General features: G+C 39.2%; 1 protein-coding gene across 2 annotated transcripts; it reads right to left on the bottom strand.

The window, feature by feature from the left end:
• Positions 1-444: 444 nt before the first annotated feature.
• LOC148369927 (calcipressin-1-like) lies at positions 445-15945 on the bottom strand. Of its 2 annotated transcripts, XM_088332173.1 has the most exons (5): positions 15837-15945; positions 15378-15534; positions 4307-4480; positions 4065-4224; positions 445-1565 (listed from the first exon to the last, which is right to left on the bottom strand). In XM_088332173.1, exons 2-5 carry the CDS (start codon positions 15501-15503, stop codon positions 1375-1377), a joined length of 651 nt encoding a protein of 216 aa, XP_088188299.1. In that variant the 5' UTR covers positions 15504-15534; positions 15837-15945; the 3' UTR covers positions 445-1374. The 2 variants fall into 2 exon arrangements, with proteins under 2 accessions (XP_088188299.1, XP_088188300.1); XM_088332174.1 differs by lacking the exons at positions 15378-15534; positions 15837-15945 and adding an exon at positions 6928-8026.
• Between the last annotated feature and the right edge of the window lie 2295 nt (positions 15946-18240).

Raw genomic sequence — 18240 nt, 5'->3', positions numbered from 1 at the left:
AATTAAGGTTTGTCCTTCTGTAAGTAAACAGGTGCCGCGTTGTGTTTGTAAGGTTTGTTATAGCTTTTTGGAATAACAATAGTTAACAAGGGGAGCAATTGGCTGAGGTTGACAGGTATTGGTTTGTCACCCGCATTGGCTCCTTTTTGTTCACAAATTAGAGCTAAAAGAAAAAGATGGGTTGTCTACTAATACACAATTTTTCGAAGCCATGTTAGTTGTGTCACCCTATTGATTGATTTAAAAACATGGACAAGAACAGAACTGTAGAAAAAGAATTCCATTAAAAAAAGCTCAACCAGTGTATATTACAGCAGACTGCAAGCATTTACAGTATTTTGATCTAGGGAGGCCATGAAACGGTATTATTTTTGCTTATCGTAACTGATGTCTTTCAAGATATTTCTGATGCAAGTCTTGGTGCAATGAAGGAAACCAAACGACTAAAAAATACTAAACATTTTTATTGGTTCGTAGGCTCAGCAACAATGATTTCTAGATCATACTCTTTAGCACACTGTAAGAAGCCAAATTCCACCTTCAGATGTTTATATTTTGTTTTGAGTAGTGCTGGTGGAACTAAACCCCAATGTCACCACTTAACACAGACAAAGAAGGTTTTACTGTCATAAATGGACAGTTCTGTTGACGTAACACATAACAAGTCTAACATTTTTAGTGGTTTACAAGAAAACGACACTTCCCATACCTCTTTTAACATGGAAAAGACAACAGGAACAACACTCTGAAATTGACATTCTTGTTTTGTTAGAGCAGTAGAATTTAAGTAAGCAGTATATGCTGACTACACATACGCCACATTCAAGTTACAATAGTAAAAATGTGATGTTACTAACACACCATCGTCTTTACCAGCATGGCAATTAGAAATGTAATGGTAGAAAAAAGGTACCTGTCATATTTAAATTCAAATCATCTTCTTTCCACCCAAATTTGAGTGATGTTTGCTTTGAGATGCTGCATTAATGTTGCGTGGAAAATGTTTTTTTCAAATACAAGCTTATCTCATGCACGTTAGCAATAGCAGATCTAGCAAATCCATAAAACCCAATGGCCCATTATATTATAGAGCATGAACATGGGCATAATGTCTTACACAGCTCAAAACTAGTATTCCAACATCCCTAAACCAAATTAGAGAGTAGTTGTTATCGCACGCCTGATCTTCTCAGAGAGAAGTTCCAAACCTTCCCAAGAGACACAAATACAGCATCCGAGTCAAAGTTTGCCCTCTTTCTACTGTGACAAAGCGGCACCTCCAAGGAAGGCACCTTCCTGAATTCAGCGAGAAAACCTCAGACAGCACATCTTTTGTGCTGCAAGAAAGACACCACAAAGATGTTTTAAGAGCTGTCACTCCAGCGCTGCCAACTGCTCCACGCTGTGAGTGTATTCGGGCCGGCGGGTCTGGATGATCTTGGGCCGGACCGTGTTCTCAGTGTCTCCATCGCCCCGAGCCAGGCTCTCGCCCAGCTCTTCTTTACAAACGTGGACGACGACACTGGGGGTGGTTGGTGTGGCCGTGTGCAGCTCATATTTGTCACCTGGAGATAAGTCAAGCCATGTTTATTTGAATAGACCTTCACCACAGGAGTCTTAAAGGGCTGCACAGATCACCAATACGACATCCCCTGATCTGAAACCTAAATGAGGGCAAAAAAAACCTCAAGAACCTCAGGATGATTGTAAAGTTGATGTGTGCATTTCTCAGACTTCAATGAACATGTTTTTATATTCCTAAATATAAACACAATCTCTCACACACACGTATAGTCACGTTTCAAACATCAGTCTAATTTCATCTTTTTTACGCTTATCCTTTTATTGTGAAGTCGCGCTCGTGTGTGTGTTCCTTTTCCTGTTTTCTGTGACGAATAATGAACCACACCCCTGACCGGAAGTGGGCAGTTCTGTCGGAGTCGTTTTGGCGAGATGGCCTCCCGGCAGTGCTCTCTCCTCCGCAAGGAAGATTTTAAAACTTAATGACTGCTTTTATCTGGGTAATTCTGCCAACAGAGAGTTTATATAATATATAGCTCTTACAATGATTAAAATGAGTGATTTAATCTTTGAAAGAATACAATTAATGCCGTGCACATATTGGTGTCTCTAGTCACTGATATGGCTATTCAAAACCAACACAGATTCATATTTTTTTCCATTTCAGTCAACATGAGTATGTAGTATCATATTTCTTATTCACAGTCATCAAACAAAGATGTTGTGCAGAATTTGGATGCAATTAGGATGCAATTTTCTGTCTTCTATCATCATTGTAACCTCTGTCAAGCTCCTTATGTTGTGCTTGCATGTACAGCGCTAGCATTTCTTTGACACGCTCGAATAAACTTTTTTTTTTTAAACCTTTTTGGGGTTTGGGTTGGCGTTAAGATTGTACCTGAAACAGGCTTTTTCTTACTTTCACCATTTTCAGGCTACACCAACAAAAAATAACGTGGTGACAAGCAAAAATCGCTCTGCAAACCTCACCCCCAGCCCTTAACTCCTAATTAATGTGTTCCACAGCCTGAACAGTATTGCTAAATGTAAGATGAAAGCAAACAGGTGCGGTGGGAAAAATGTCGAGCATTGTTTACACATAGTCAAGTTATGTTTATTTTTATACACCTTAATCACAAGGAGTCTCAAAGGGCTGCACAGACCACATATTATTGCAAACCACATACGTATTTCACCATCCCCTGATCTAAAACCTACATGAGGGCAAGGAAAATCTCCTTTAGTTTCCATCTTGCACTTTTTGTGTTGGCGTCCTAGCAAAGACTTAGCTATCTATCTTCTGGTCCTTTTCGCAGTGCTTTAGTTGTATGACAGTTACGTATGATGTGGGACCTGGAAGAAGCCTCAAAGCAATTGTTGTTGTTGTCATTTATATTTTCAGTTAAGTATTGTCAACAAGTCATTAAAAGGGCCAATCATAATTACTTGTTCATTAGTTTTAGACATCTGTTGTTTTAAGTCAGACAAATATGGGGAACTTGACAAATGATGCTAAAAATAAACATCTGCTTCCTCAATTGCGACATGGTAATTAGCAGACATGGGACCAAGTCACACATGTGCAAGTCTCAAGTAAGTCTCAAGTCTTCACCTTCAAGTCCCAAGTAAGTCCCAAGTATTTTTTTCTTGGGCAAGTCATGTCACAAGTCAAGTCCCGAGTCTTAGATTGCCAAGTCCAAGTCAAGTCACAAGTCATAAAAACAGCGACTCGAGTCGACTCGAGTCCAAGTCACTAAGTCTCAAGTCCCCATGTCTGGTAATTAGGGCAAACTAGTTATCAATTAATTAGTAACTGCTAATTACAAAATGTGGTCATGTCTAAACTGATCATTTTTGGCCTGACAGTGATGTGAAAACAAAGAATAACACAAAAGATTGTCATCTTAAATGTGGCCATTCTGTTAAAATCGAATCTTTGCTTCAAAGCAGCAATGCACTGTATAGGAAGGTCTTATCTTTGTTTAAACAAGAAGACAGGTCATTTTTCCTTTCACAGAATGTGTTCCATGTTTCTCCACAAGTTTAAACACAGAAATATGAAATAATCAGAATATTACACCCATTTTATACATGACTAGAGTAACTAATTTTACTCCATCGTGTCTTTGCTTGTTTTTTATCGTCTTTATTGTCCATTATTGTTTTTATTGTTTGTTTGGTTTCAGCCTGGTGCTCTACTTTTAATATCTACTGTAAAGCACTTTGGTACATGGAAAGGACTGTTGTTAAAGGCTTTGTAGATAAAAAACATTTACATTCTACTTATACAGTTATTAACTGTATCGCGTGAAAAAAGACCTTTTCAATTCCTTAATTTGCGGTTATCAAATTTTAGACTTTTCCAAGTTTTTTAAACCTTAGGGGAATACTGAATCCTGCAATTGTTACTACTCAATTTGAAACATAGTTGGAGAATTCGAAGCATTACATTTGTCTTCTGATCATAATATCCGATTTCAACAGTATCCAGATAGAGTTCTAAATTAAAAGAATACAGAAAAAATAAGAGGTTTGAAATGTACCTGGTCCAAGTTTCGAAATAGCACATAGCAGGTCATAGTTGACAACAGGCATGGCATCCTGAGACTGCTCCCAGCCAACTGGAGGCGAGGCGGGTGGTGATATAAGGAACTGCTTCTCAGGTTTTGGAGGTTCAAGTCTCGGACTTCCAATGTGGACAGACTACAGGGTATAGACAACAATAATGACTTCAGGCAGTACGTATGGGTGCAAATAGAAACAAAGCGTCTCTTGTGGATGTAACCTGAGCAAAGTAGAGGCGCATCTCTTTGCCATGAAATTCAGTTTTGTGCAGTCGCAGTCTGGCCTCTGCCGCAGATAGCGCATCACTGAAAGTGATCCTGACCCGACGAAAGGACTTGAAGTACTGGAACTGAGCTTCTGGGTCATATAAATGGAATAAAGCCTCAAAGCTGGCCTGCAGTGAACAGAAAGGGAGAGTGAGCGAGGGGAAATAACAACACACACATTGATTTCAAAACACCACAACAACTCATATTTGAGAAAGTATAAGTTGGTAGATTGGGACTCCAAAGACAATTACATGGTGCCAAGTTTGCTACATGTAATTTTAAGGTTAGTTATTTTTTTTTGGCTAGGTCATTTGGAGTCCTGGACAATGAGTGTAGTTTAAAACAAGGACAGCTAAAATGCTTAACACACACAGTCACAAATTTCATTTTTCCATATAAAAACATTTTTTCTTTATTGTCTTTGATAAAACATAGGGACACATTTTATGCGACAAGATTAGACATGGTACATATGTTGGCCTGAAGAGGGATGAGCGGCACCAGGCTGTACTTGCCCAAAACATAACACAGGAAATGGTGCCCCTACGACCCTATTGGTTCGGGGATACAACCAACTTCAGGGTAAACACGTGATGAGGACACGTTAAAGAGAAAAAAAGATATAAGGCTGTCAGGATAAATATGCAAAACTATTTACAATGTAGTGTTTAAACATTTACAATGTAGTGTTTGGAAACAGTTAAAATGGCGAGACAAAGTTACAGTAAAACGTCATGTTTCTTTTGTGCAGGGTAGACTAGAGTTGTAGGTATTCTTTTCTTCTTGAACTTGGTTGGACAATAAACACAATACTAAAAAGTAAAAATACAGTCGTATGCAAAAGTTTGGGCACCCCTCATAATTTTCAAGATTTTCCTTCATAAATAATTGGTTGTTTGGATCAGCAATTTCAGTTAAATATATCAAATAGCAGACAAACACATTTATATCCAAGAAGTGAAATGAAGTTTATAGGATTTACAGAAAATGTGCAATAATTGCTTAAACAAAAGTACGCAGGTGCATCAATTTGGATACCCCAACAGAAAAATTAGATCAATATTTAGTAGATCCTCCTTTGGCAAAATAACAGCCTTTAAACACTTCCCATAGCTTCCAATGAGGGTCTGGATTCTGGTTGCAGGTATTTTTGACCATTCCTCTTTACAAAACCTCTCCACTTCAGTCAGGTTTGATGGTTTCCAAGCATGGACAGCCCACTTTAAATCACAACGCAGATTTTCAATAATATTCAGGTCTGGGGATTGAGATGGCCATTCCAGAACATAGTACTTGTTTCTCTGCATGAATGCCATAGTAGAATTTGAGCAGTGTTTGAGGTTGTTTTTTGGTTGAAGTATCCAGCCCCGGCGCAACTGATTGTAGAACAGTGTTCGCAAGAATCTGCTGATACTGACGGTAATCCATGCAACCTTCAACTTTAACAAGATTGCCAGGACCTGCACTGGCCACACAGCCCCACAGCATGATGGAACCACCACCAAATTTCAGTGTGGGTAGCAAGTATTTGTCTTGGAATGCTGTGTTCTTCTTCCGCCGTGCATACCGCCCCTTGTTATGTCCAAATAACTACATTTTAGTTTCATCAGTCCACAGCACCTTATTCCAAAATAAAGCTGGCTTGTCCAAATGTGCTTTAGCATACCTCAAGCAACTCTGTTTGTGGCATGTGCGCAGAAAAAGGCTTCTGCCGAATTACTCTCCCATACAGCATCTCCTTGTGCAAAGTGTGCTGTGACACCATCTGCAGCAAGATCATGTAGGTCTGTGGGTTGAGTTTGACTGTTCTCACCAAGTTTGGCCCCTGCTTATCAGAGATTTTTCTTGGCCTGCTACTCCGGGCCTTAACTAAAACTGTGCCTTTGTCTTCCATTTCCTCATTATGTTCCTCACAGTAGAAACTGACAGCTGAAATCTCTGAGCTAGTTTTTTGTATCCTTCCCCTAAATCATGATGTTAAACAAACTTTGTTTTCAGGTCAGTTGACAGTTGTTCTGAGGCTCCCATGTTGCCATTCTTCAGAGAAGATGCAAAGAGGAGAACAACTTGCAACTGCCGCCCTAAATACCCTTTCTCATGATTGGCTTCACCTGTGTATGTAGGGCAAGGATCATTGAGCTTACCAAATACATTTTGTGTTCCAATAATTGGTGCTAAAGGTATTCAAATCAATAAAACAACAAGGGTGCCCAAATGTATGCACCTGCCGGCTTTTGTTTAAGTAATTATTGCACACTTTCTGTAAATCCTATGAACTTAATTTCACTTCTCAGATATCACTGTGTTTGTCTGCTATATGATATATTTCACTGAAATTGCTGATACGAACAACCAATGATTTATAAAGGAAAATCTTGAAAATAATTAGGGGTGCCCAAACCTTTGCATACGACTGTATATGATCATAACCATTTGTAAAACAACAAAAAATACTCCTTGTTTTTGAATACGATATTCAAAAAAATGACAATTATATTACAAGTGATCCGCTCTTTGTTAGAGTGTAAATGATTAAATTATAAACAGTAAGTGGAGGAAATACTTAACTTACCTGAGCTTCGGGATGATCAAACACTTCTCGATTAGTCACTGAGGTGACCAGACACAAGTGGTTACACTTTGTCATCTTGATGTGCATGACAGCAAACAAGGGAAGGCAAAATCTTTTCCACTTAAATCTTGATTTCAGGCTTCTCAAGGGTAAAAGATCAGAAATAATCTGATCCCCCCCCAAAAAAGAAAAAACAGGGATGGTTGGTTTTTGGCTACGGTTCGTTGCTAACAGTGTCCTAGAAACCTATTATCAGGCTAGTTCCAACGTCCTCCCAGATCAAGTGTACAGTATATCTGCTTTAAGCCCAATCCATTGGTTCTGTGGCAACTTTGATTGAAGGAATTATCCAGTCACTTGCATGTGGACAAATGACTCATTTAGTCTTCTTTATGCTAGCCTTTTCTCTCCTTTCTAATCACACCCCTTTCTGCATCTCGTAGACGCACTGCTCAGAGGTCCTTCCTACTAACGCAGTGATTTGCTGGGATACAAAAGACAGGGAAATTGGGAGGAGTTTCTCAAGCGATGCAATTTAATGCTGACTGATTAGACGGAAATGAGGGTAGCGTTTGTACAAACTGACATGGAATGACATCAACTGACATCTGATCTTTAACACCAACAAAACCCATTTGCCAGTCAGACTGTTTTTCACATAGAAAAACATATAAAACAGCATGTAAGAGGTCAAAATAAGAATGAGACACAGGGAGAAAGAAAGTGAACAAAGGGTGTGGGATGGAACAGCTGAGAAACCGAACAGATGGCCGAAGAAAAAAAAAAGGAGTGGAAAGAGTAACAGAGACATGACGGATTGGAAGAATGCAAACTTGAGGGGAGAGGTGCTGCTAATGGAAAGTATGCGGCATGATAACACGCTTTTATGAGGTATTAATAGCATAGACAATATTGTGGGATGTTACAAGGTATGTACTGTATAGCATGTGCATTAATTAGCTCAGTTCAACACTATCTGTTCACATTCTGTCAGTTTTTCTTCTGCAGTGGCAAGAACATATAAAAAAATCCAACACTGACCTTGTCATTAATTCTTTTTTCAAAGGATCTTTATGTTTCTAAACTTGTAAAAATATACAAAAAAAATTAAGTGTCATGGCACATAATTACTAGCAAAATTAGTTAAAAACAAACAAAAAGGATTCAAAACTGAGGGAAAAAAAATCTATATCTTTACATTTATAATGCTGATTTTCGCATTGTTATTGAGACTGGAAAGTCTTTGTGGAAATAGGCAGGATGACTGCTAAGTTTCAAGGCAATTGCCACATTTCGGTTACAGAACACAATGTACAGCACTTTGTGTTCAAAGACTACAGCATGGCTTAAACCAGATGGAAAAAAACTGGTTCGATACCAAAAATGAAAAAGAAAAGAATGAAGGTGAAATTATCTACATTTGCTAAAATTCTGTATCCTAAGCTTTCTCGGATGGTCCACATAGGAATCCATTAGAAAGAAAAAGCCTGATCTGGATTCCATTTCTGACAGTCAAAGAAAATTTAAGTATTTTTAAAAAATACATAATGTTGTAAAAAGATCAGAAGATATATTTTGCGATGAAACAAAACTTCAATGAAAATCCTTTTGTCAAGTGGAAAATTGTGTTCATGTTTCCTTCCCCTTTCCATGACTGTGGTGTTTTTACATTATGCTTGTAAGAAATCATGAGTCAGCTGACTCTTCAGGTTACAACATTTTCCACTGTGACTGTTGTTTTAGCTGTGGTATGGAATAAGAGTTGAGCACTAGCATGACTATCAAAGAATTGTTAGTATTTACAAATTATAACACTAAATGTTTTTGTCCTCAGGTTCTTTAAGAGATCATACGTATTTACTCCCCTGAGCTACCATATAAGAACCATTCATTTTTTACAAGGTCACACTTAAAAACCCAATTTGACTAACAGCAAAATGTCATTTTATATATATACTGGACTGTCTCAGAAAATTAGAATATTGTGATAAAGTTCTTTGTTTTCTGTAATGCAATTAAAAAAACAAAAATGTCATACATTCTGGATTCATTACACATCAACTGAACTATTTCAAGCCTTTTATTATTTGAATATTGCTGATTTTGGCTTACAGCTGAAAAAAACTCAAAAATCCTATCTCAAAATATTAGAATACTTCCTCAGACCAAGTAAAAAATATAATTTTATAACAGCAAGACTAAATCAAACATTTGAAAATGTCCATTGATGCACTCAGTACTTGGTTGGGAATCCTTTTGCACGGATTACTGCATCAATCCGGCGTGGCATGGAGGCAATCAGCCTGTGGCATTGCTGAGGTGTTATTGATGCCCAGGATGCTTCGATAGCGGCCTTCAGCTCATTTGCATTTGTAGGTCTGGTGTCTTTCATCTTCTTCTTAACTATACCCCACAAATTCTCGATGGGGTTCAGGTCAGGGGAATTAGCGGGCCAATCAAGGACAGTGATGCCATGGTCAATGCACCAGTTACTGGTGGTTTTGGCACTGTGGGCATGTGCCAGATCATGCTGGAAAATGAAATACTCATCTCCATAGAGCTTTTCAGCAGATGGAAGCATGTAGTGCTCTAAAATCTCTTGGTACACAGTTGCATTTACTCTGGACTTGATGAAACACAGTGGACCAACACCAGCAGCTGACATGGCTCCCCAAACCATTGCTGACTGTGGGAACTTCACACTGGATTTCAAGCAACTTGGATTTTGCTCTTCTCCAGCCTTTCTCCAGACTCTGGCGCCTTGACTTCCAAATGAAATGCAAAACTTGCTTTCGTCTGAAAAGAGGACTTTGGACCACTCTGCAACTGTCCAGTGCTTCTTCTCCATAGCCCAAGTCAGACGCTTCTTCCGTTGTCTTGAGTTCAGAAGTGGCTTGACCATGGGAATACGGCTACTGTAGCCCATTTCCCGGACACGTCTGTGAACTGTGGCTTTTGATACCTGGACTCCAGCTTCAGCCCACTGTCTTTGAAGCTCCCTCAAATTCTGGAAGGGGCTCTTCTTCACAATTTTGTTAAGGCTGCGGTCATCTCTCTTGGTTGTGCAGCGTTTCCGGCCACATTTTTCCCTTCCAACAGACTTTTTGTGGATATGCTTTGAAACTGCACTCTGTGAACAGCCTGCTCTTTGAGAAATTTCTTTTTGTGTCTTACCCTCCTGATGGAGGGTATCAATGATGGTCCTCTGGACAGCAGTCAGATCAGCAGTCTTCCCCATACTTGTGATTTAGTTTACTGAACCAAGCTGAGTGTTTTTAAGGCTCAGGAAACCTCGCAAGGTGTTTCGAGTTAATTAGATGATTCAGGTGATTAGTTGAATAGCCTACTTGTATACTTTTTCATGATATTCTAATATTTTGAGATAGGATTTTTGAGTTTTCTTAAGCTGTAAGCTTAATTCAGCAATATTAAAATAATAAAAGGCTTGAAATAGTTCAGTTGATGTGTAATGAATCCAGAATGTATGACATTTTTGTTTTTTTAATTGCATTACAGGAAAAGAACTTTATCACAATATTCTAATTTTCTGAGACAGTCCAGTATATATATATATATATATATATATATATATATATATATAGAGGGGCAGCACGGCGGCGCAGTGGTTAGCGCATGTGGGGCACAGTTCATGTCTTGGGAACCTCCTGCGTGGGTTCAAATCCAGCTCCGGACTTCCTGTGCGGAGTTTGTATGTTCTCCCCGTGCTTGCATGGGTTTCCTCCGGGCACTCCGGTTTCCTCCCACATTCCAAAACAGGGATCAGAATTTTCCGCGGATCCGCGGATTTCCGCTGTTTTTGAACCCCAAAGGTCATTCTCGTAAATCGTCTAAATTCGATGAGAAAATATTTTGGGGGGGTGAGGTATGATACGTGACTGTTTCGTCACCCCAAGTTAGCATTTAGACCATTGGTCGATAGGTTCGCTGATAACCAATCAGCGGAGCTTTTGTTCAGAGCATTGGCTTTCTCAAACATGGCGCTCCTTCCGGTCTTTTCAAACGGTGAAACGAGTGTTTGAAAAAGTAAATATGAAAATACTAAGAAAAGAAGACGAGGCTTTTGTCTCCGAGATTGATAAAGGAATCAAGAATAAATTTAAGTGGTCATGGCTGGAGAAGACTGTCACAGTAAACGTTAAAATTGGCGCAAAGATCGAGGAAGTTACAGAAACTTTGAGCCAGTTCGTCGCAAAGTGTGATGTTCCAGGGAAAGCAAAGTGTCTATACTGTGTCGATCTGATCAATTATGGTACGCGAGGTTGTGTGGCACTGATCGATCATGCTAAAATGAACAAGCACAAAGCAAAAATAGCTTGCCGGCGATCAAATTATGCACTCGGATCCGCATTTAAAATCGGCAGCCACCGGTTCAACATTATTGGCCGTTCCAAATCCTTCCACTTCAAATACTAGCAGCAGTCAACCACTGGTTCCCCTGTGTGACAGAAAATCCCAATCTGAGGTATTTATAAATCTATTTATTTATGAAATGATTTTATCTTTTGTGTTTATACAATATTTAGAACAGGATAAACAAACTTTAAAATTTGTTATAAACATGATTAAAATAGATTATTTTGTATCATCATGTTCAATATTACAAATGCTTTTAATGTCAATATATTATTATTTTTTTAATTTATATATATATATGTATATACTGGACTGTCTCAGAAAATTAGAATATTGTGATAAAGTTCTTTATTTTCTGTAATGCAATTAAAAAAACAAAAATGTCATACATTCTGGATTCATTACACATCAACTGAACTATTTCAAGCCTTTTATTATTTGAATATTGCTGATTTTGGCTTACAGCTGAAAAAAACTCAAAAATCCTATCTCAAAATATTAGAATACTTCCTCAGACCAAGTCAAAAAATAATGTTATAACAGCAAAACTAAATCAAACATTTGAAAATGTCCATTGATGCACTCAGTACTTGGTTGGGAATCCTTTTGCACGGATTACTGCATCAATCCGGCGTGGCATGGAGGCAATCAGCCTGTGGCATTGCTGAGGTGTTATTGATGCCCAGGATGCTTCGATAGCGGCCTTCAGCTCATTTGCATTTGTAGGTCTGGTGTCTTTCATCTTCCTCTTAACTATACCACACAAATTCTCAATGGGGTTCAGGTCAGGGGAATTAGCAGGCCAATCAAGGACAGTGATGCCATGGTCAGTGCACCAGTTACTGGTGGTTTTGGCACTGTGGGCAGGTGCCAGATCATGCTGGAAAATGAAATCCTCATCTCCGTAGAGCTTTTCAGCAGATGGAAGCATGTAGTGCTCTAAAATCTCTTGGTACACAGTTGCATTTACTCTGGACTTGATGAAACACAGTGGACCAACACCAGCAGCTGACATGGCTCCCCAAACCATTGCTGACTGTGGGAACTTCACACTGAATTTCAAGCAACTTGGATTTTGCTCCTCTCCAGCCTTTCTCCAGACTCTGGCGCCTTGACTTCCAAATGAAATGCAAAACTTGCTTTCGTCTGAAAAGAGGACTTTGGACCACTCTGCAACTGTCCAGTGCTTCTTCTCCATAGCCCAAGTCAGACGCTTCTTCCGCTGTCTTGAGTTCAGAAGTGGCTTGACCATGGGAATACGGCTATTGTAGCCCTTTTCCCGGACACGTCTGTGAACTGTGGCTTTTGATACCTGGACTCCAGCTTCAGCCCACTGTCTTTGAAGCTCCACCAAATTCTGGAAGCGGCTCTTCTTCACAATTTTGTTAAGGCTGCGGTCATCTCTCTTGGTTGTGCAGCGTTTCCGGCCACATTTTTCCCTTCCAACAGACTTTTTGTGGATATGCTTTGAAACTGCACTCTGTGAACAGCCTGCTCTTTGAGAAATTTCTTTTTGTGTCTTACCCTCCTGATGGAGGGTATCAATGATGGTCCTCTGGACAGCAGACAGATCAGCAGTCTTCCCCATACTTGTGATTTAGTTTACTGAACCAAGCTGAGTGTTTTTAAGGCTCAGGAAACCCTCGCAAGGTGTTTCGAGTTAATTAGATGATTCAGGTGATTAGTTGAATAGCCTACTTGTATACTTTTTCATGATATTCTAATATTTTGAGATAGGATTTTTGAGTTTTCTTAAGCTGTAAGCCAAATTCAGCAATATTCAAATAATAAAAGGCTTGAAATAGTTCAGTTGATGTGTAATGAATCCAGAATGTATGACATTTTTATTTTTTTAATTGCATTACAGAAAATAAAGAGCTTTATCACAATATTCTAATTTTCTGAGACAGTCCAGTATATATATATATAATACATGGTTTCTGTTTTGTTGGATTTAATTCATTCTAGTGCAATTTTCACATAGCAAATAAGATAAATGCTGTTGACTTCAGGGGGGCTTCGCCCCCCTGAGCCCCCCACCGGGCTCCGCCCTGGACCCTGGCTATTTCAGCTGAAAATGAAAATCTCCATTCTGATCCCTGCCAAAAACATGCGTTTCAGGTGAATTGGCCGGTCCAAATTGTCCCTAGGTATGAATGAGCGAGTGAGTTGTCTGTCCCCGTGTGCCCTGCGATTGGCTGGCAACCAGTGAAGGGTGTCCCCTGCCCACTGCCCGGTGATTGCTGGGATGGGCTCCAGCACCTCCGCGACCCTACTGAGGATGAGCGGTGTAGCTGATGAGATGAGATATATATATATAAATACATATATACATATATGGACTGTCCACCTACGGGGGTTTCACAAAATTCTATTGGAAGCACTGTAGTGCAGAGGTAGGTGTAGTAGCAAAACTTTTTACTAAAGTAAAAGTACTGTTTCTTTAGAATAACATTACTTAAGTAGAAGTAAAAAGTAATCATCCAAATAATTACTTGAGTACAAGTAAGAAAAAACTACTTAAGTACTGAGAAACTGTAGCAATGTAATTTTTATTGATTTTTTTTTTCCCTAAACAACAATTCAATCAGATCACCAATTCATCAAAGTCCAAAATAGATTAAAATAAATCAAGGTAAATTATCTATTAAAAAAAACAATACAGTAAATCAAAGAAATACATGTAGCACAAAAAGCACATCTAGAGTACCAGTACTTTTTAATGGGCTCTGCAGGCAGACCAATAAGCTAGCCTAAGAACTTGTAAAAATGGTGTCTGTCTGTGTAAAATAAGTGAAAAAAAGAAGAAGAAAGCTGGGAATAAACACTAAACAAAAATATTTTTGGAGGGTCCCCTTAATCAGTATATAACCAATATTAATGTAACATTATGCACAAAATGAATACATAATTTACAAAACATCCGTTGTTCTTCTAACTTAACGATAGCAGCGTGCATTTGTTCTTTCTACCACAAGATGTCGCTGTGTTGTGTAACTCATTTAAACTTTGACCTTTCTTATATTAAGCAACTTTAATGTCAACTTCTAGTTACTTAGAATCTCTGAAAAACACTCAAGATGGTAATTAAAAATCTTAAATAAAATATTGACTATACAGTGCGACAGCAAATATAATATATTTGCTAATTAAGCCGGTTCGGTCGCGAATTACGCATCACTAATGCACGGTCCGCCACTGAGACGCATACTAACTTGGAGGGGATTTAAGTAACTGCTTCAATGTTGCCCAATGTAGCAGAGTAAGAGTACAGTTTCTTCTTCATAAATTAACTGAAGTATAAGTAAAAGTATAGCGATTCAAAAGTTTTCTTTTTTGAAAGTACACAATGTTCCATAACTTACTCAAGTAAACAAAGTGGAGTAAATATGACCAGTTACTACCCACCTCTGCTCTAGTTCAATGGGAAACACTGTATTGCAGTGGTAGAAAATAGTGGATCGTAAAAATAGTACAATGAAAGAAGTACAATAACATTTAGCAGCAACAATGCGAAAAGTGCCTGGATTGTCAAGGGGACGGGACCAAGCTCCGACCTTTTCCCGTCAGCAAATTTATTTATTTTGTTTTCTTATTGATAATGAACTCATGGTAACCTTGTAATTGATAATCATTGGATACATAAAATCTCCATCAATCAATTGTTATTATAATTATTTCAGTAATTTTGTGCTTTGGATTTCAGGAGCCGTTTGGTAGAGTTGGCGAATATTATACATGATACATTGAAAAGCAAAACTGCAACCACCCACAACACACTCATGCAGTAGTGTTAACCAAAGCTCCAATCGTCCCATTAAAATCGAATTGACACACTCAATATGGCGGATAGATTACGTATCTTTCAGCGGAGAGCATTTCCACTCAAGTCGGCATTTAGGTAAATACTGTCTCTGGGCTAAACGTTAACCCCGACTACTGGCTGACAAAATCAACTGCTAGGTAGTAAACTTATCCAGTTTAATGAGTTAAGAATCAGCAAACACATTCTTGTATTTAAAGATCTAAAGATGCCTGTTTCTAGTATTAGCCGGATTTCACGGTTTTCCTCTCACCTTTAGACGCCCATCGGTAAATAGGTCCTCGGGTACTTTGTATGCAACGAGGGCATTGGGTAAAGCATTAACCTGGACGTCCAGTGTCGTCGTATCCTCTTCGCAAATATCCTCCGTTTGCTGCATGTCTGGCTGCTTATTTGGTCGAAAGCGCTTTCTGGAGACAAAAACACAAACAACGCACCTTTAACGCCCAGCACGCCCTCGAGCCTTTGGGTATCATAAGCTAATAGCCCCTTTTTAAGTTAACATCTTTCTATTACGCTTTGCACGTTTATACAATTCGAACGAGTGTTCCGGAACAAATACAAATACACACTAACTATCGTGTTGCCCTTTAGAAACCGCTACAAACCGGACCCAGCTCGCAAGATCAACTAATCTACAAGGGAGAGGAATACGTGTAAGGAACAGAAAATGTCCTGTTTCGTCTTTGGGGCTTTTCCACAGTCCACTTACCAGAAATTGGCAATCATGCGTGATAATCTGTACAATACTGTGCAGTACTGTTTTGTTTGCTGAATGAATGTGGTGGACAGCGGAAGTGACGTCATTGCGCACAACAGCTGATTTTTAGTCTCCACCACGCGTCTCTGGCGTTACGCCATGACGTCATTATTTTTACATCAGGTACACTTTTGTTCTATTAAATAATCGAAGGAACCAATGTCTGGTACCCGTTTCATGCTCATATTATCGTGTTACCAAAATGATAGCATAATGTTTTTCTTATCATTTGCATGTCTGTCAACATTAGCGAATTGTTCCATTCATTTAATGTCAGGCGTTTTTCTTAAATTGGGAGAGTCGATATTGTGGCTTATTTCCACTCCCCTGCAGAATCACACTCATGCCAAAGAAAAAAAAGTGATGGCAAAAGTTTGACACTCAAAGAGTTAAAAGTTGCATTTAAACACTTTTTTTTTGAATGAAAATGTTGTCGCGCAGCGCGGCGGAGCGGTGGTTAGCGCGTGTCCGGCACAGTTCTGAGGGCATGGGTTCAAATCCAGCTACTAACCTTCCTGTGCGAAGTTTGCATGTTCTCCGGGCACTCCGGTTTCCTCCCACATTCCCAAAAACATGCATGTCAGGTTAATTGGCCGGTCCAAATTGTCCCTAGGTGTGAATGAGCGAGCGAATTGTCTGTCCCTGTGTGCCCTGCGACTGGCTGGCAACCAGTTCAGGGTGTCCCCTGCCCACTGCCTGAAGATGACTGGGATGGGCTCCAGCATCTCCGCGACCCTACTGAGCATAAGCGGTGCAGATAATGGATGGATGAAAATGTTTTCTCTGATTGAAGTAAACTTTTTTGTGTTTGGATCATGTTTTGGGTAGGACATTTGTATATATATATATATATATATATATATATATATATATATATATATATATATATATATATATATATATATATATATATATATATATATATATATATATACATATATACATATATATATATATATATTTATTTATATTGAATGAATTAATTTTCAGTCAAAGAAATAAAGTTTAAACGCAAAAATAAGATACAAAATAAAATATGTAATTCAAAGTGGCTTTTTTAAAAATTGAACTTTCTTTTTTTGAATGAATTGAAAGAAGTTTTGAAATTATTTTTTTCCCCGATTTAATCATTTTGACACAAAATATCCCGCAGTGGGCGGCTGCTTTCCCATTGGTCAGACATGTTTGAGTGACTTGTGTCTACATTCCAAAAACAATTTAGTTGCATTGAATAATAAAGGGAAGCACGGCAGCGCAGTAGTTAGCGCATGTGCGACACAGTTCTGAGGTCATGAGATCAAACCTTCCTGTGTTTAGTTTGCATGTTCTCCCCGTGCTTGCATGAGTTTGAATGAGCGAGTGAGTTGTCTGTCTCTGTGTGCCCTGCGACTGGCTGGCAACCAGTTCACGGTGTCCCCTGCCCACTGCCCGAAGATGGCTGGGATGGGCTCCAGCACCCCCACGACCCTACTGAGGATAAGCAATGCAAATAATGGATGGATGAATAAAAAATACACAGATCTACCTCCATATGAGAGAAGCAGTTCAGTTGAGGACATTTATTACAAAGTTTCAAAATAAAAGTAAAACAGAATAAAAGTAAAAACACAATAAAAGTAAAACGGAATGTATTCGGACCCAATTGATCAGACAGCGTTCTCCCACCAAGAGGCCAGGAGTGCGCTCCTCCCAAAAGGCATCGACAAATGGCCAACTACTGTTTTTATAAGAGGTGTGGATTTGTAAAAATGGAACATGCAGCACTCACAGATACTCAGAACTCAAAACTCACATTACAAAGCAAAAAGAAGGAGTCCATGTACAAAAGGTAAGCACGCCTGAATCTTCAAGGATGTGTGATAAGACCATTGCTGTGAAGTACACAGAATGAAGAAATACATTAAGCATGTAAATACTTCATTCAAATATGTGGATTCATAGAATGTGCATTTGTAAAAACTACATGGATAATGTAATTTTCAAAGTACTAATGTTCTCATCTCATCTCATTTGCTGCACAGCTTATTCCTCAGTAGGGTCGCGGGGGTGCTGGAGCCCATCCCAGCAATCATCGGGCAGCGGGCAGGGGACACCCTGAACTGGTTGCCAGCCAATCGCAGGGCACACGGGGACAGACAACTCGCTCGCTCATTCACACCTAGGGACAATTTGGACCGGCCAATCCACCTGAAATGCATGTCTTTGGAATGTGGGAGGAAACCGGAGTGCCCGAAGGAAACCCACGCAAGCACGGGGAGAACATACAAACTCCGCACAGTAAGGCCGGTAGCTGGATTTGAACCCACACAGGAGGTTCCCAAGACCTTAGAACTGTGCTGCACACGCGCTAACCACT

Source organism: Urocampus carinirostris, chromosome 3 (genome assembly GCF_059441175.1).
Source record: "Urocampus carinirostris isolate Australia breed hairy pipefish chromosome 3, RoL_Ucar_1.0, whole genome shotgun sequence".
Classification (NCBI taxonomy): Eukaryota; Metazoa; Chordata; class Actinopteri; order Syngnathiformes; family Syngnathidae; genus Urocampus; species Urocampus carinirostris.
The sequence above is the reverse complement of the archived record's forward strand: the minus strand, read 5'-3'. Positions and strand labels throughout refer to the sequence as shown.